This window comes from Wyeomyia smithii, chromosome 1 (assembly GCF_029784165.1).
Source record: "Wyeomyia smithii strain HCP4-BCI-WySm-NY-G18 chromosome 1, ASM2978416v1, whole genome shotgun sequence".
In the NCBI taxonomy this organism is placed as follows: domain Eukaryota; kingdom Metazoa; phylum Arthropoda; class Insecta; order Diptera; family Culicidae; genus Wyeomyia; species Wyeomyia smithii.
The window spans coordinates 169,381,198-169,400,884 of NC_073694.1; the positions used below are offsets into that span (position 1 = coordinate 169,381,198).

The window sequence follows — 19,687 nt, forward strand, 5'->3', positions numbered from 1 at the left end:
TCGGTCTGCCACCGTAAAAGTAAAGTAAAGTAAGTAAATACTTCTTCGGACGTTATTTTTTAACTTCATATCAGGTATGAAATTCAATCCCAAAAAAGTCGTTTGCCTTCTTAAATATGCGATACCAAATTAGGGCACAGCATTACTACCAACCAACTCTGCTACATAAATAAGTATAGGTACCATGTAATCTGTTTACAGCAGTCGAGGCCAACCACTAAAGATAATCAACAAGACGTCCGCAGTGGCTCCCAATGCCCTTGAGGCATACAAAGAAAACATGCAGAGATTCCTGAGTGTAAACTCACAAAGTTAAAATGAGTGAGAATATTTTTCATGTGCGAGTCACACAGATTCTGTCTGTATCACAGAAACGATTCATCTCACGATTCCGGCTCCGAGTTTTAGGTATCCCCGAAAACCTTACTCAGGATTCCCTGTGTGTTAGTTAGGATAGTATTCGTTTCCATCGATTAAAAAATTTCGATGACGACGACTGTCTCCATGAGAAATATCGTCGATGATGCTCAATTGGATTTACTGCGAAAGTTATGTTGTTAGCCGACGGGTTAGATTGCGCAGTACGAATAGTACTTATTTCGTCCGATAACAAATTTTGGAGAAACACAGTATCATAATAATACATAAATAGATTATCAGCAGTCACAAACTCTCGTTAGAAAGCATTTCATATGATTGCATTCGCATGAAACCTATTAGACTAACAGAAGTTTTCGGTTTGTCTTTCTCTCGTAGTACGAACTCTATTAAAACTAACTTCGTCACTAGGTTGAGTAGAAGCTTTCCAGGTAATCCTTCGGCGTTTTCAGTAGCAAAAACGAAAACAACTGAGAAAAATTAAAACAATTTGCGGGTCGGGCATGGGGTTGGTATTTTAATGCTGGGAAAACACTGCTCCAACTGATAAGCATTCAGTTCGATTCCTCTTGCCTGGCATCGTGTGCAACGTTATCAGTCCACCTTGAACCGCCGGAGCAGAAAGCTAGATGAATCGAATAGTGGGTACTCTGTCCGTGCTGTTTGTTACCGCCGCCCTGGTGGCAGGACAATTCCCTCCGATTTGGGACGTTACGACCAGTTGTAACATTCCGAATGAACCGGACCAGGGAGCCTGTCAGAATCCGGATGACTGTTTCGCATATCAACATATCAGCGATGTTGACAGTCTCAGTTCCGTTGGCCGATTGAGTTTTCTTCGTGGATTGCAGTGCACTGGAATGGCGGAGGGGATGATTTGTTGTCCGCGGCATGGAAGCGCTTACAGGTAGGTTGATTATGATTGTTTTGTTATGATGAAACATTTGTTTAAATATTTTTCTTTGGTTATAAGACAACCAAAAATGAACGAAAGTCTTCCGAAAAGAGATCGGGGCAAGTCCACGGTTGTGGTTAGTCGAATGAATGCTGATACACCCTGTGGACATCAGAGCTACAATGAAAAGGTTCTAGGCGGTCAGATTACAAATATTGATGAGTTTCCGTGGACGGCGATGTTGTTGTACGGTGCGAAGGGCACGAATGAGGTTGCACCAGCCTGCGGAGGAGCGCTAATCAGTAAATCTTTCGTGATCACGGCGGCACACTGTCTGGTTGGTCAAGTAATACAGAATAAGGGACCCTTGTGAGTACTCCCCTAAGTATTAGCTTTATCACTTTGTGATTCTTGTTTTTGTTTGTTTAGAAAGTTCGTTCGTTTAGGAGAGTATGATCTGAATAAGGATCCGGATTGTTTAGTGGATGGCAAGTTCGAAGATTGTACCGATGGAAAAGTTGACATAAAACCGAAACGTATTCTGCCTCATCCACAGTACGCAGCCAAAAGTTCAAGTCAGCACCATGACATCGGTCTTGTCCAACTGGAGAAACCGGTAGTGTTTACGGATTTCATTCAGCATATCTGTCTGCCGGAAGCAACCGCAGACCCGGCCGTAGGTGCCAAGTTGAACGTTTGTGGCTGGGGACGAACCGACTTTTTCCGCAATGAGGTGCAAAGTAATGTTGCCAGTCCAATAAAGTTGAAGGTGGCGCTGCCTATTGTTGATCATCAAAGATGTAGGGATATTTATCGTCCGCATAAGCTGGCTCTTGGCAGTGGTCAATTGTGTGCCGGTGGACACAAGGCTAAGGATTCCTGCTTCGGAGACAGTGGATCGCCGTTGATGTTCTTCGATAATAAAAAGGGAACCTGGATTCTGTCCGGGGTAGTCAGTATAGGAGTGCAGAAATGTGGCACCGAAGGTCAACCTGGAATCTACACTAATGTGAGGGAGTATTTGGGCTGGATTAAGAAAAATACAGTGTAATGTGTGAATAAGTTTATTAAAATTGATCGATTAATATGTGTGTTCTTTGATCCATTGAAGATATTCCCTAACATTGGTGAAAATGCCAGGCTTACCGGCTAAGCCACACACCTCCGCTCCGCGGCTCACGATTCCCGCCAAAACCCAAACCCCCTGTTTAGCATCGAAGAACATTAGCGGTGATCCACTGTCTCCAGCACAGGAGTCTTCGTTCTTTTTACCACCAGCGCAAATCTGACCTTTACCCAGAGAAAGTCTCTGAGATTTGTACGCTTTGATGCAGCTTTGTTGATCTACGAACGGAAGCCGAGACTTCATTTTCACCGGGCTTTTTCCCAGACCACCAACTGTGAAACAGAAAGTAATTTAATCCCGATAGTACAAAAGTTCAGATGAAAACCTACAGAAATTTGTCTTTCCCCAACCGCAAACGCTAAGTGTTTTTCCGAATTGCAGCCCGGTCCGCAATCCTCGCTCCGGCAGACAAATCGGTTGTAAGAAGTCTGTATAGTTCGGGATACGATCAATCCGGATCAGCGCAATATCGTGGTGTTGTTGTTCACTGTTTGGCACATAATCCGGGTGAATTATAATCGCTAAAGGGCGTGTATCGATTTTTTCTTCCGCACAATCCGCTTCTAAAAACCCTTGTACATTTTTCACTAACATACAGTCAGGATCACGATTAACATCGTATTCTCGTAGTCGAACGTAGGAGCTATAAATGAAGTCAGTTATTAGGTATCTCTACCAGTAATGAAATTTATTCAACTTACAGCGGTCCATGTAGATTATAACTGCTCCCTGCAACGCAGTGCGCTGCTGTCAAAACATGGGAGCGCCCGATGAGGACCCCACCACACCTCTGTTGGCCATTCCGGTAGAATAACAGTGCTGCCCACGGGAACTCATCAATCTCGGTTAAATCGCCTATAATTTTTTGAACATACGTCTGATGGCCACATTCGTCCTCATCGCCTCCGAAGCGACTTCCAATATCCAGTGAATTATTACGATAGCGCTGGGAAATATTAGCGGATTCAAGCTGCGGCAGCTGGTAGCTACGGCCCTGGAGGCAGCAAATCAAAGTTTCATTATCAGACGAACACTGCAGCGCACGGATGAAGCTCATGCGACCGGTAGACCACGATTCCGGCGGATGATTAATCTCCTGAAAGGCTCGGCATTCGTTTGGTGGAACGCAAATACCTTCCGTAGATTCGTTCGGTATACTGCATCGTAAGTGGGACTCCCCAACAGGTTGGGGTTCATCTGTCAATCATTCAAATTGTGACTTTTATCATACCTCTAACGTACGATTAAAATCTTCTTACCTTCCGATTGTGAGCCTCCAGCAGCTGCTAGCAGACCCACCAGAATTATTCCGGGTAGCATCAGGACACTGATTTTTGACTTTGAGAAACAAAATGCAGCAATTGAGTGAGGTCGGGGCGATGTTCGACATCGTTTATAAACATGATAATCACCAACTGCTCTGCTGGCAAATCCGTTATCTTGTGAGCGTCCATTAGCGTCCAACGTTTTTAATGTTCTCTCTAGCCGCATACTTGGGGAAGCGGCCCGAACACTGTAGTTCGTGATGACCTACAAGTGCAGTCGTACCTATCAGGAAAGCGGCACTACCGTATGCGAGTCAGGTCCTGGAATAGCCCAGCCCATTTACTATATCTTTTCGTATTCGTCGCATGATCAAAATTTCCAGTCGTTAGTTACTTATCTCCAAACTTGAGCGAAGTTTGAACTCGGGAAACTCCATCTGTCCGCAATGGCCAGTTAAGAGGTGCAATCAGCTGTTCCGTGCCTTCCTCTCCCCTATCCTTTACAGTTTCATCCCACCCAATCGGCAAACCGGTTTCGATTGTACAAGCGACGCTCGAATGACCGATCGCACTCGCACTCGCGACTGAAGACGATCAGTTCAAAACAAACCTTATCCCCAGGAGGATGCCGAACGCGATCACGGGCCTGTTTTTACTGCTGCCCACGGTCGGTGAGTAATGCTGTTTTTATGTTCGCCGTTAATATTTTGTCAGATTATCCCTCTTCTTAGTGGTGACCTTCACATCGCTACCATGCGAAATTCCGAACGAGAGCACGACCGGTTACTGCATCGCTCCGGACAACTGTCATGCTTATCAAAAGTTGAAAAGTGGCGCTCTGGCGGCCACACCGGAAACGAAAGCATTTCTCAAACAGCTTAGATGCTCTAGTTCGACTATATGTTGCACTATGAAGCAAGCCTATGGGAACCCACGCGTTGGGGTACTACCCTCGGGCTATTTTTCCGATTTAGCCGAAAACTGTGGAGTAGAGGACAACAGAGAGCGGATAATTGGTGGTGAAGCTACCGATATCGATGAATTTCCCTGGCTGGTGTTGCTATTCTACCACTCAAATGTTGTTGATAAAACGGTTCCAGCCTGCGGTGGTGTACTGATTTCGAAACGCTGGGTCCTAACCGCAGCGCACTGCGTCACAGGAAGATCATATCGAAACATGGGAGTACTGTGAGATTGAATTATCACACACACTTTTAGAACCAAGCACTAACACAAACCTTTCCAGGGAGTTTGTCCGCGTGGGAGAAAATAATCTCGAAACGGAAGTGGACTGCAACAAGAATAACGACTGCGCTGATCGATCGCTCGATATAACAGTGGAAAAGATCGTACCCCATCCGGAATATGTTAGTACGAGTTGGAACAAGTACAACGATATAGCGTTGCTCAAACTCACTGAAGACGCTCCCTACACGGACTTCGTGCGCTATATCTGTCTTCCCAATTACTACAATCTGACGCAAGTGAACACTAACATATTCGTCGCTGCCGGCTGGGGACAAACGGATTTCTGTGAGTTTCAAAAGCGTCCATTCGATCAGCAAATTATCTTCTCGTTTCATACCCCCTCTAGATAAAACCATCGACACAATTCCAAGCAAAGTCAAGCTCAAGGTCAGCCTACCGCATATGGAGCTATCGCGCTGCCAGTCGGTCTACGAGCAGTTCTCGATCCGTGTGGCCGACAGTCAGATTTGTGCCGGCGGCCGTAAGTCACAGGACACCTGCCGGGGAGACAGCGGCTCCCCGTTGATGTACTTCAATCCGTCGTATAAACGCTGGTTCGCCTACGGCATTGTCAGCCGGGGTCCGGCCCACTGTGGAACCGAAGGGGTACCCAGCATCTACACCAGCCTGTTCGAATTTGACGATTGGGTCAGCAGTACAATGAAGGCCAACTGAGTAACGGAACAAAAAATGCCACAAATAAACGACAGCTCGAAAGTAAGACGTTTCGCTTGTTAATCCCTGTGCCTCACTGGGACAAGATTAATCCTTTCCATTACGCAATGTTACCCCCAGGCTCGGCTGGTGGCCTGCTTTTACGACCTTACTGCTCCCGGCGAAGAAAAACAAGGTCAATCGATAACAATGCAAACCCCTGCCGAAGCTTTACTTGTTGATTTTTTTTTTTCTTCTGATTTCAATTCATCTTCTCCCGGTTCGGTTGTTTGCTTGCAGCGTGAACAATAATGAACCATCATCGAAGCAAACTCTGCCTTGAAAGGAATTCCCACTGTGTGGCGCTACCGAACAATAATAATCAAACGAAAGCGAAGACACGAGAATAGCCCTAACGAAGGCCGAAAACGACAATTGCGACAATGTTACCGAAAGAGGTTGTATAACCATTAGCGTACAGTGACAGGACTTTCATTTTTTTGGGAAATAGGTTAAATACCAACTGGTGGTACAGGAATCATGGCCGGCCATTTGTCAAGGACTTTTCGATGACGGCTGCCGAAGCACACGTGGCCTTGGAAGAGAAATCTCCGACGGCGATGCACAGATTATCTTACTGCGCACTGGGCACTGGATACATTTTGAAATGGGAAATTGATTACCAACTGCCTACTTCAAATTGAGTTTTTGCTTGATGTTATTCGAGTAGGCCCTTCCGCGAGTAACGCACACTCGAGGTAACCAGGGGTGACCGCATCGCTGCTGATGTCGACCGAAACGAATGCAAGAAGAAAAAATAGAAAGGGGAGACGGTAATTAAATAGACTTTTCAACTGGACACGTGTGCGGTTGGCGGAAAAGTGGACTTGTTGTTAGTGGGAAAATCCGTCCAACGGCCGAATAACATTTGTATATGGTTGGCACGCAGGAAACCCCAAGGGGGCCCCTGGGCTGTGTGTCCGGTTTCAATGAAGCTCTCTATGCTTTTTAGGGTGGCGATAAAAATCCACTTTTCGATTTTCACCTAGAATTTTGTATGAGTACTCTTTTTGAGAAGACGAAACTTTTAAGTCCTACTTCTAAGCGAAATCCGAAGGTCAAACTTTTCTCATATATGTATTCCATTCATTGGCACCAAGCTCGAAAATTTTTCAACATCCCAGAAACTTGAACTTTCCGAAAAAAAAGTTAAAAATAACATTTGACTTTTATTTCTAGAGCAAAACAAAAAATATTGAATCTTCAATTTATTTATTTGTTTTGACCCTAAAAGGGGCAATTAGTGATCAATTCGATTGTTTCACCGGAGGAAATCCGCTGCTGCCACGACTGTTGCTACTCGCTACTGCTGAATATGTCCGACGCTTACACCATCCAAAAGTAAAATGATTTGTTTTGAAGAAAAAAAAAATAAAATGATTTGTTTAAGCAGAAGCGTGTTCTTATATATCCTAAAAAGTGCATTCCTGGCTAACTAGATTTAATGTTCTGTTAACTGTGTCAGGGATAGCAAGCACGAAAACTACTGAAATTTACTGAATTATTTATTTATTTAATTTTTTTTGTTGACAAAAACAACTATTTCTAAGTCTGCTATTTTTCAACTTTTTCAATTTTCTGGCACCCTCATTATTCTGCATTTCAACGACAGCACACATCCAACGAGTGCGGGGCCTACCTCGAAGTCAACGGCCTCTATCGGGATTTCTGCTAAATATAATCTTCGCTGGTCATTCTTTCGGTATTCTAGCTACATGCCCAGCTCACTGCAACCTACCATGTTTTATTCGCTTAACTATATCCGCTGATATGTACACCTGGTACACTTCATGGTTCATGCGTCTGCGCCAAACACCATTTTTTAGTTTGCCACCAAGGATCGCCAATCGGCCTCTTTCAACGTCCATGCTTCATGACCGTAGAGGGCCACGGGAAGAATTAGTGTTTTGTAAAGTGCAAGCTTGGTACGGGTTTGCAGACTACGGGACCTCTGCTGATTACGTAATCCGTAGAAGGCCCTGTTTATTTATTTATTTATTTTCGTCAAGCAAATGTAGACTACAGTTATAATAATACAATGTTTTTTTATATTCTATACATTATTTTCAGTAGTTAGTCGTTTTTTGATTTGATTTCTGCCCATAGTGATGTCGATATTTTTGCAGTGCTGATTATAGTGACGCATCATGCGATTTATTGGACCAGTTTTTGAGTAGTTATGTTTTCCGATATTTAACGATCTCTTAATTGACGACTGGGTGCATAAAAATTTAGTTGCGATAATAATTTAGAAGATTGCACGCGTTGAGAAATAATGTCATTGATAAAATAAAGCATTGAAAGTTCGCGGCGTTCTTTAAGTACTTGTATGTCTATAAGCATGCAGCGTGCTTCGTATGATGGTAAGGGAAATGCTGTCCAATTTAGCTTACGAAGCGCGTATAAAAGAAATTGTTTTTGGACAGATTCAATGCGTTCTTCATGTGTTACAATATAGGGATTACATACAATGCTACAGTATTCCAGAATTGGTCGGACGTATGTAATATATGATAGTTTGATTGTATATGGGTCTTGAAAATTGAGGCCGAAGCGTTTTATAAAGCCCAGCATACTATTTGCTTTGTTGATAATTGTATTATAATGTTCTATGAATATAAGTTCGGAGTCTAAGATTACGCCTAGGTCCCTTACGATTTTGCATTTTTCTGCTGGTTAGTTTCCCAAGAAAATGTTTGGGGAGCTCCGTAGCCGCAAGGTTACACAGTCCGCCTTGGTAAGCGGATGGTCGTGGGTTCGAATCTTAGTAGAATCAGGCCATTTGGTGGTTGCCAAAGGACTTTAGCATGGGTTTATTCTCAGGCTTCCCACCAAGTACCTTTCCTTCAATCTGAATTCTACAGTACCTCTGTTGACTCTCCTCCTAACAAAAATATAAATCCCTGTTATAATAAAACTGGTGTGAGTAACGTATGAAAGTTTTCTCCAGGGAATTGTAATTAAGCGATATTGATAGGAGGGACAGAGGCTCGGTATAGTAGAGTAGTAAGCTTGAAACGGAAAGGTAAAACTTACACACAAGCACGGATATGAATGATAAGCGTATCACTTACTTCAATAGTGATACTGCCAATAATATGAAGTGCGGAGTACAGAAAACACTTGGGAAATATCACAATAGATCTAATCTCTGGTCACAGTGATGAGCCCACACAGAAAAAAAAGAAAATGTTTGTAGGTGGTGTTACTGTTTTTCTGCTGAAGGCTACTGAATTACATTTTTTAATGTTGAGTTGCAATAGACTTTTGTTGCACCAAGTGTAGAATACATTAATTTCATTCTGGAATATTTCGAAGTCTTCCGCATTGATTATTTCTATAAAGAGCTTCATGTCGTCAGCATATACAAGCACACGTATTGATTTAAGAAGAAAGGAAATGTCATTCACGTATAATATAAAAAGAAGAGGGCCCAGGTGAGAACCTTAAGGAACCCCGGAAGTTACTTCTATTGGGTTTGAAAAGGAACTTTGAAAGCGGACTGTTTGTGTTCTCTTTGTTAAGTATGACTACAGCCATTCCAAGAATTTTGCTTCCATTCCGTATTTTTCGAGCTTGAAGAGCAACAAAGGTATGTCGATTCTGTCAAATGCCTTGCTTAAGTCCGTATAAAGAGCTTCTACGTGGTTGCCGTTGTCCGTTATAAAGTGAAAGTTATGAATTCCAAATGATTTGTGGTAGTTGATCGGCCTTTGCAGCTGCTATCCGCTTTTTTATCTCACGGCTAACCTCGTTGTCACATGTCACTAATGTACCCAGGTAAATGAATTCGTCGACTACTTCAAAAGTTTCTACATCTAACACCACCTAAGCACCAACATCCGTCGGACTACCACGCTCTCTATCAGCCACAATATGTTGCGTTTTGGCAGAGTTTATGATGAGTCCTATTCTCGCAGCTTCCTTCCTGAGAGATACGAAGGCCTCTTCCACTGCTCTACGGTTGATACCAATGATGTCAATATCGTCCGCAAAACCTAGAAGCATGTGAGACTTCGTTATGATGGTGCCGCTTCTTTGCACACCAGCCCTCCCTACAAATTGATGTTGAACGATAGTTTGACAGCCCGTCTCTCTGCTTCAAACCATGTAACGTCATGAAGGAGTCTGATATCTCACCGGCTATCCTGAGGCATGATGTAGAGCATTCAAGTGTGGCACGTATCAGCGTAATTAGTCGAGCATAATTTACCATGAATCATTTCTCTTAACTGTATCGTACGCTGCCCTAAAGTCAATGATAGGATGGTGAGTCTGCGAGTTGAATTCTCATGACTCATTACTCCTTGGCATTGGTTGGCTGTCGCAGATGTACCCACTACTCCTCCCGCTGTGGTGCTGATTGTTCTGTGCATATACTTCCATTGTACATTCAGCCTACCTCAAACTTGATCCTCGATCCGCTCATCAACCATCCTCAGGTACTCTGTAGCCACTTCTCCAGTTGCTAGCCACTGGATGTTCAACTGTATGCTCCTTGTCGTCCTGGCTTTTAACACGTTGGACAACCGGGAGCGAATCTTGGATACCACGAGATAATGATCCGAGCCTACGTTTGGTCCTCTAAACGACCTGACGTATGTAACGTCTGAAAGGTGTCGACCATCAATCAGAACATGGTCGAAATGAATGGTAATAAAAAGTAGTATTTTTTGCGGTGCGTATTCAATGAACGTCGCCTGAACCATTCTGACCCAGGGCTTGTTTTTTAAAAAGGGCGTACATGTTTTAAAACGTTGTTGATAGACAAACTCTACAAACATGATTTCAAGACTAGAAAACAAATTCATTAATAAAAAACAACGTTTTTTTTATTTCAATCATAGCAGATTAAGCAAAGCAAAGCCTTGGTGCTACATTCCGTATCGGAACTCGACCTTCTGTTTATTTTACACAGACTACGCAGCCAACTGTTGAGTGTACAGGACAATTGCGGGGCTAGCGCTACGATCCTACTGACACTAACAGTCTCTCCCGAGCCGAGACTCGAACCTACGACGACTGGCTTGTTAGGCCAGCATCGTACCTCGAGACCAGCTGGGAGACTTAATCGTAGCAGATTATAGATGTTTAAAAACTTCAGATGGTAAAAAACATATTTTTTTAAGAATCAATATATCCTAAAATACACAACCACTTTAAAAAATGACTCTTGAAAATCCGGTCCCCAATGTCAGGAAATTTTACTAGTCCAAAATTTTTTGGCTACCTAGATGTGCAAGAGAAACAATCGGGGAACAGTATTCCTGGAAGTGGTGCAAACTCCTTCTGGGACTTCAAATTTCCAAGCCCAGGAGAAATTTGCTTAGATAGCACTTGTTGGTTTATTTATATTATTCATTTCGCCGTGGGAATCTTAGGATCGTTTCTAAGAAGTTTTTTTTTTTTTTTTTTCTTCACATAACATTTATTTGACACGGCACAAATACAATTTAATGTTTAACGGCGCCAATTATATCTGATGACTTAAAAACTAAAGCAAATTTTTTATCCTCGCTGCCGACTACGAGCTGAAATTAAGTCTAACTTAAAACTAGCATGGGATTTCCAATCAGTGTTTTGTTGTTCAAAGGTCGTCTGATAATCGTCGAATGGCATGTATGGATTCGTTCTGCTGAGCCACGATGTCGTGAGTTGGGACAGAGGCTCGTAGTCCTTGGGTCCTGGTTCTATTGTGCGGGGTCTGGTTGCTGGTTTTGTGCTTAAGGTTCAAACGTGTTCTTGTCGTTTTGTTGGGTGTAGACGGAGGGGAACGGGACTAGACTGGGGCGTGGATGGATTTCAGGAAAACGTATATAAGGGACATGTAGGATAGGTCACGGCTCGCCAAGACATCACGAACAGGAACAGCCGGCTGTCTACCCTCGGCCTGCAGGGAAGCTATTAATTTAGACCTGGCGTCACGGTGTACAGGGCATGACCAAACCACATGCTCTATGTCGTGATAACCTTCACCACAGGCACAGATACCACTTTCCCCGAGCCCAACACGACGGAGGAGCGCGTCAAATCTATAGTGATTGGACATAAGCCGGGACATCACGCAAATGAAATCCCGACCTACATCCAACCCCTTGAACCACGGGTTCGTCGATACTTTGGGGATTATGGAATGTAACCACCTTCCCAATTCCCCTCTGGTCCAAGCATTTTGCCAACTGATGATCGTATTCTGACGTACAAGTGCGAAAAATTCATTAAAGGCAATTGGTCTTTCATAAATATCACCGTTTGTTGCGCCCACCTTAGCCAAAGAGTCCGCTTTCTCATTACCCGGTATCGAGCAGTGAGAAGGGACCCACGCTAAGGTAATCTGAGTAGATTTTTCGGATAAAGCACTCAGATGTTCCCGTATTTTCCCCAGGAAATACGGAGAGTGCTTAACATCTTTCATCGATCGGAGAGCCTCAATGGAACTGAGACTGTCCGTAAAGATGAAATAATGGTCCGTGGGCGAGTTTTCTAAGAAGTTTACAAGAGTTTTTTTCTCTTTCCAGACTCCTCAGGGTTGGCGGAAAAAATTTTTACTAGTGAACCATCAATATCGGTTTCATTAGAGGACAACAGATCAAAGAGATTCGAAGTTATGGTAGAAGTGGTAGCGGTTTTTTTAAACATATTGGCGTAAGAGCACTTTGAACGCTCTTTGAGGGACCGCTTCAGTTATCCTTGCGCTGTATGTACATCATGCGTGCTGAGAGTTCATTCTTCCCGCAATATACACTTTTTAGTATGATTATTGCAGGAATCATCAGCATGGTTCTCATTGCACTAGCCATAACATGCCTTATTGCAGCATTAAGCGGCGGTATAACCTAACTGTTTACAATTGAGACAGTTCATAACACGGGCTACATACAGCCGCACAGGCAAACGAATCCGGTGAACTGAGACGTGGGAAGGCATTTCAGACCCAGCGAATGTAACGCAAAATGAGTCTGACGGGGTATATAGTCCTTGCAGTCCAATATCATTACCTCAGAAAGAATGGCGTTCTTGACACAACACCGTCGATCTCGTCGATGTAACGTGATGTTAGATCTTTTGAAATCTGTAATATGTTCAACGGTTTAGATTTAGGTCCTGCTTTGGGCCGAAAACATATAAACAATGGAACCGACGATCCATCCTTGGTAAAGTTTGACACGAGGGGGACTACTGAAAAAAAGGGAAGCAGAAGGGACCAGCGATGGAAGAAAATCGTTTCTAGCGATTTTTGAATACATATAAATCTTTTTTGTGATGCATTAACATCTCTGTCAGTGTGCGATATACATTTACTCTTCTCACATTTGCAAGCAGATCTATGTGTAAGACGAGTTACGAGGATTGCAAAAGAGCACCATGTATATAGAATCCCTGCTAGCGTACTCTCTTTCTCTTCTTTCGCACTATTCGCCTCTTGTCGTGACTGCTAACAACAACATCTGTATCGAAATGTGCACAGCTGAGTATATGGGGTTAGTCGCAATATGTACATATGATGAACAAAGATTATTCATGATCATTCCGCCAATGATTGAGATTTTTGTCAAAAAGAGAGTGAAAAAAAAGTGTGTTGTCTCCTACTTCCATAATGAGATTGTTTTGGTGGCAGGTTCAAGTACCCAGTTGGTTTAGAGATCTTGCTTGTATAAAACGTGTGTCAGGATGGACAAAAAGGTAGAAAAGGTTAACATATCCGCAAAAAGTTCGGCAAGTTTTCGCAGTAGAGAATGGCGGTTTCAGATGCGGGAGGCGGAGTTCAAAATATTGAGAAATTATTTAATGAAATTGATCGCTAGTCTTTCGAAATAACCTGTATAATGATATACACTATAACTAGCATCGAAAACATTATGTTTCATTAGGGTGGTTCATTTATTTGACATAGAGTGGTTTATAATATTGTGTAAAAATGAGTATAAAAAGAAAAAAATCACTTTTCACTCAATACCAATAGAAAAATTCCTGAAAATATAATATTTGCTACATCATTGTCGTTAGGGTGGCAATGTTGAATTGGAAAAAAATACCATGTAAAATGGCAAGATATTTCAAAACAAATTTACAAAATGTTTCAAAAAACTACTCTGTGCAAAAAAATATAACTCAACCAAAATTAAGATTGTCTCGCGGAAAATGTTGAATGCTTCCATGTCATTTACAAAATCACACACGGGAGGTGCATGGAATTTGAATAATGTTTTCTATTCCAAGTGTCTTGAAAGTACATGAAACGGTGGATACTGATGGAATATGTTTTTTTGATTTTGTTTGAAAAATATACTATCTAGGACACTTGTACTTGTTTATGCGAATGCTGTACCAGACAATTTATTCGTTTTATTTAGGGGCCGTCCACATACCACGTGGACAGATTTTTAACGATTTTGACCCCCCCCCTTCCCCCGTGGACAAATGCCCATATGAATTATAAATTTTTTGTAAGGACCGTGGACATCACACAACCCCCCACCCCCAAGCTGTCCACGTGGTATGTGGACGGCCCCTTATCACAATAATGTCCTTCGCTAGGGATAGGGATCTCAATCAATAAGCAACACAATTGACAATTGACACGGTTCGTTTGAGCGGTGTGACGTCTTCGGCAAAGTTGTAACTCATAGTTTTGTCTTCCAAAAAAATATAGACTGTAAAAACATATTATTGATTTTTTAAAAACAAATTAAAAGAAAATTAAAAATTAATTATCCAAAACAGACCATTTGAAAAAAATCGATTTTTTTTATAAAAACTTCGAAAGATTACCTGAACAACGAAACCGGTCATGGAGGAATCAGAAAAAAAGCTATTTTTTTTTCACGGGGTACATCTTTTTTGGAAGTACAAAGTTATTATTTACAACTTTGCCAGGTACACTATGACAATCAAATAAACCTTTTTGACCGTAAAAAAATTCTTAATTCCTCATACAGTGCTCTATTGGAAATTAAAAATATGTCTACAGTCGAAACGGTTTGTTTGATTGACATAGTGTCTTCGGCAAAGTTGTAGATAATATTTTGTCCTTTCAAAAGAAAAATATTCCTTTTGAAAAAACGATTCAAACAATTTGTTTTTTCAAGAAAAAAAATTTTTTTTTTTCAAAAAACGATAACTTTTTTTTCTTAACTTCTGAATGGTCGGACTGGTTTCATTGTTTTGGCAATCTTTTGTAGGTTTTATTAAAAAATCAGATTTTCAAAAAATGAGCTCATTTGAATACATATTGTTTTTTAATTTTTCTTCTTATTTTATTTTTCAATAAATGATTTTTTTAAATGTATTTTTTTGGTAAGACAGAATCATTATCTACAACTTTGTCGAAGACGTCACACCAATCAAACGAACCGAAGTGCTTTTTCATTTTATACTCATTTTTCACTATATTATGAATTATGATGTATTCGATGCTACTTATAGTGTATATTGTATAGGCTATTTCGAGAGACTAGCAACCAATTTCATTAAATAAATTCTAAATGTTTTAAACTCCGCCTTCCACAATTGAAAAAACGATTAAGTCCCAGAGAGTCGATTTTTGCAATTTTTTTTTTCAGATGACACCAATTCTCGACGTTTCATGCGTTTCTAAGTCATTTGGCATCAAAAACAATCGAAAACCGATTTTTTTTGCTATGAAAATACAGTTATCACCCGATTATATCAGTACCCGATTTTATCTGCCCCCGATTTTATCACCTTTTTCACCCAATTTTATCATCATATAACATTGTATGTCCACCATCTCCGAATCTCGCAATTATTTACAAGTGCCAGTTCCACTGTCAATTAAGATACAAACTTTCGTCTTTTAACGTCTGTAGACAGTATCCTCGATTAATTTTTATTTTTAAAATCATTGGTGTTGTTTCAACTACTTCATCGATTTTTTTCCCTCTCTAGTTTTGCTCAGGCCTATCGGTCCAAAAAGCCAGGGATTGTGACTGTTAGATACGTTACGTACGTCATCGATTTGTTTCTGCTTCTGAGTGAATGAAGAAAAAGTACAAAAAGTCTCAATTTTTATGTGTTTTGAAATGTATTGAAGAGATATTTTGTGAAAGGGCTATCAGTAAACCACATAAACACATTATGGGTCATTTCTGATCCCTCTTCCGTAACCTTAGAAAATAGCTGAAACTAATTTTTTGAGCTGCTTGAGATTTGTATGACACTAAGAGAACAACTTCACAGCTTTATGCAAACACTAGTACCTAACCTACGAACTAGTAGTGAAATTTATGTTTTACATATATGAGAGCCCTCCCTCTCCCAGAGGAGGGAGGGGTGTCAAGTGACCATTGACATATTTCTTACTCCTAATAACCTCACCATGTCAAATTTGGTTCCATTTGCTTGATTAGTTTTTAAGTTACGTAGAAGTTTGTGTTATATTTGTATGGAAGCCCTCCCTTTAAGAAGAGTAAGGGGTCTCGAGCTACTCTAATAACCTTTTCCGGCCTCAAAAACCCCTACATAAAAATTTTCACGCCGATTAGTACAGTAGTTCCCACGTCTATAAGGATCAGAGAAGCAGACAGACGGATAGAACTGCTTTTTCATATGATTCGATTTCTTGTAGTAATCAAAATCGCTGATTTTACGTGTTAAATTATTGGTTTACCATCTTTGATACAAAATTATAATAAAAAAAAAATCCCGATTTTATCACTTTCCCTATTTTATCACTCCAAACATCATCAAGGGGGTGATATAATCGGGTGATCACTGTATTTGCAATGGTCGACTAAATTGATTGCCCGGTTTTGTGATGGAATTGCTCTGATATGAAACATGATGGTGCAACATCGACGTGTTATATTACAAATTACGTAACGCTGAAAATCTAGATTTCAGACCCCCCCCCCTCCTATGTAACGATAGGTAGCGTTCGACATGACTCCCCCCCCTCTAAAATTACTTACCACTAATCAGTCTGACTCCTCTCCGAAATTTTCAAATTTTATTGTTGCTTGAAAAGAATTATTGTTATGTTTACTAAAAATCTTAGTTCAATACGACTAAAAAGAATTTAGTTTTAAGAGATAGGTTCAAGCATTTGAATGTCTACTATCAATCACGCAACCTATGCCAAGCTTGCGTTTTTTAATTTATTTATATCAGGTAGCCACCTTCTCTCTCTCTCCTCTTAGCACTACCTCTGAAATTAATATGAGGAAAATGTTCCATTTACCAAACCATAACCAAAACGAGAGGTAGATAAATTTTTCGGCATAACCGCAAGCTTAACGTAGGATAATTCGGTTAATTGAATAATAGCAAAGTTTGGTACCAATTAATTTCTGTATTACCTGCTTAAGCAGCCTTTTTTTTAAATGAATAAAACAAAAAAATATAATATAATATCATGTTTCACACTACTCCAGCAGTTTTTCATTAATTGGTGTAGCAAACCTGCTGAAAACAATCGTTGCCCAAGTAGTCCGATAGCCTAAAATAACTCTCCCTCTCGCCGTCACCATACCACATCATTGCTACTGCGTCACTGTGATGCGAAGGGGACAAGTCAAGTTTATTATTCTCTTTTGCTATCGTTTTTCCTCGTGCGACGAGCCACATACGGAGAAAAAAACACAACGAGTTGCGCGGATCATTCTCTTCTAAGAGCTGTATATAGTCTAGTTATGTATTTATTATTTCCGAGTGGGCAATGCATCAACATTTTGTTACGTACTGAGAGGATTCAAGTTTATTCATTACTTGAACAAATCGCAATCTGTACAGTTTGGGACAAAACGACAATCGGGTCATAATCGTTTCGTTTCCATCGCTGGAAGGGACAGGGTTAAGACGGTTGGACAGCAAAAGAACGGAAGGAAAGAGATAATCCATCCGTTGCGCTCAAGATAGCGCATTACTACAGGGAACAAGCAACACTTACCTCCTTTCTTTTCTTCCGGCGATAAATTTGAGTTTCCACTGAAGTTCATCTTTCTCAGTGCGGAAAACACGGATACTATATCGCAGCCAACCGGCAAGACGATAGTTTCGAGCGCAAATTTTAACGAGTATCGCGCAAACGATAATTATGTAACCGAGTAATTTTGTTACAAAATACGCAAACTCGAAAAAAGACATCTAATCACAACACACACACCTGCTTCGATGTCCAACGTATTGATAGTGTTCAAATAAACAGCCAGGAACACAAAGGTGTCGAAAGGAGCAGGATGAATATTCAATGAATGAATAATGCACAAGCTGAGGATCCACCATGCAAACCTACATAAGGTAAAGAAAACAGTGAACTGAGAAACTGTAACAGCTGGGAAGCACAGCGTTTCCACCGAGCTCTTCAAAATCGCGAGCGAGCAGTTCTATCGTGCCATCTACCTGGGCCGTAGCAAATAATCGAGGCATACGCATAACTCTTTTCAATATCGTGTACAAAATTCTCATCCGCATTCTATTCCACAGACTGAGGCCATTGCAGGAACCCTTTGTTGGCGAATACCAATATGTGTTTCGAAGAAGTCGCTCCACTATAGACCTAAATCCTCAAACATGGTTTCCACTCTAAGCGGTTCCACATTAAGCGTCAGGGTAGCCAGGGAAAAACCTGACATTTTCGTGGTGTTAGATGGTTTGAAGGAGGGTGACGGGCTGCCAAACTTATTGTTGATCGCATTGGAAGGTGACGAGAAGTGGTGCAATAATGACGTGCAACGTTGAGGTTAGCCGTAAGATAAAGAGGCGGATAGCGATCGCAAACAGAGCCTACGGATTGCGTAACCAGCTTAGGTCGCAGGGGCCCTCTATGGCCCTGTAACATGGATACTAAAAGGAACTGATCGTCTAATTCTTGCTGTTTTTGAACGTTGGATCTTGCGTTTAATCCTTAGCGGTAAACTAGAAACGCATGAACCTTGAAGTGTCACAAGCATACAAATTAGCGTATATAGTCAAGCGGATAAAGCAGAGCAGGCTTCAATGGACTGAGCATATATCAAGAATGTCGGAGGAACGACCAGCAAAGACTATATTCAGCAGGAATCCCGATAAAGGCCGATGTATTCTGTCGTTGAGGATGCCCACGTAATATGTGTTAGAGGGGACTGGCCAAGCAACCCAAGACCGAGCGATATGGCGACGTATTCTGGATTCGACACTGGATCGATAACACTGTGCTACAGCGATTTAGAACTTCTGAAGTGACCTAGTGTAGGTTGTAGGCCTTGTTGAGTGTAACATTCGCTCATACTAGAAATTTTCCAAACACCCCCAAAATCTGAAGTTATGGTCAAAATACGGTTTTTTGGACTTCATCGCATATACTATTTTTTAACTCAGTCATTTATCAACCGATTTTCAATATTAAAGCAGTTTTAGGAAGAGGACAAATAGAACTTTCAAAATATGTACAGGTTTGTTTTAATATCAATAAAACATGTAGAGTTATTTGAGCTTAAATCTAACTTTTTAGACTTTTCACGGAATTTTTCAATTTAATTGTCAATTTGCCGTCTATTTTTGTGAGAAACATACCATAATTATACTATAATTTCAAAAGTATATTCAATTCCAAATCAAATAAAAGTAGTTTTGTGGAAATTGGTTGATATTTGGCTAAGTTATATATTTTATAAGAAAACCAGAATTTTTGGCTTCTATCGCGCAATTATTTCACGGTGCTACAAATGATGAAAAAATGCAAGAACTTTTGATGTGACTTAGTGTGGGTTGTAGCTTTAGTCAAATGTTACTTGCGCATTTACTTGAAGTTTTTCAAACACCCCAAAAATTATTAGTTATGGTCAAAACCCTGTTTTTTACCTTAGCTCACATTTTTATGTTTAATTTGGTTATTTTTCAACCAATTTTTCATATTTTGGCTGTTTTGGAAAGGCGAAAAATAAAACTCTTGAAACATATAAATATGTCTAAATATATTTACCTATATGTGATGAATAGTTTTAAATGAAATAAGATGATTGATTCTATTTTTAAATTTAACCTATATGTGATGAATAGTTTTAAAATAAATAAGTTAGTTTATGTTATTTTCAAATTTTTCCAAATTTATTCGCAATTTTT

General features: G+C 40.7%; 3 protein-coding genes across 3 annotated transcripts; 2 read left to right on the forward strand and 1 right to left on the reverse strand.

Annotated features, from left to right (window-relative positions):
* Positions 1–959: 959 nt before the first annotated feature.
* LOC129718704 (CLIP domain-containing serine protease B8-like) lies at positions 960–2,671 on the forward strand. The gene is made up of 3 exons (XM_055669748.1): positions 960–1,285; positions 1,352–1,642; positions 1,703–2,671. Exons 1-3 carry the CDS (start codon positions 1,008–1,010, stop codon positions 2,322–2,324), a joined length of 1,191 nt encoding a protein of 396 aa, XP_055525723.1. The 5' UTR covers positions 960–1,007; the 3' UTR covers positions 2,325–2,671.
* LOC129718702 (CLIP domain-containing serine protease B8-like) lies at positions 2,322–3,845 on the reverse strand. The gene is made up of 4 exons (XM_055669746.1): positions 3,659–3,845; positions 3,101–3,596; positions 2,729–3,042; positions 2,322–2,671 (listed from the first exon to the last, which is right to left on the reverse strand). Exons 1-4 carry the CDS (start codon positions 3,717–3,719, stop codon positions 2,355–2,357), a joined length of 1,188 nt encoding a protein of 395 aa, XP_055525721.1. The 5' UTR covers positions 3,720–3,845; the 3' UTR covers positions 2,322–2,354.
* On the forward strand, positions 3,563–5,633 carry LOC129718707 (CLIP domain-containing serine protease B8-like). Its single transcript, XM_055669750.1, has 4 exons — positions 3,563–4,335; positions 4,396–4,852; positions 4,911–5,197; positions 5,259–5,633. Exons 1-4 carry the CDS (start codon positions 4,290–4,292, stop codon positions 5,585–5,587), a joined length of 1,119 nt encoding a protein of 372 aa, XP_055525725.1. The 5' UTR covers positions 3,563–4,289; the 3' UTR covers positions 5,588–5,633.
* The last annotated feature ends 14,054 nt before the right edge of the window (positions 5,634–19,687 follow it).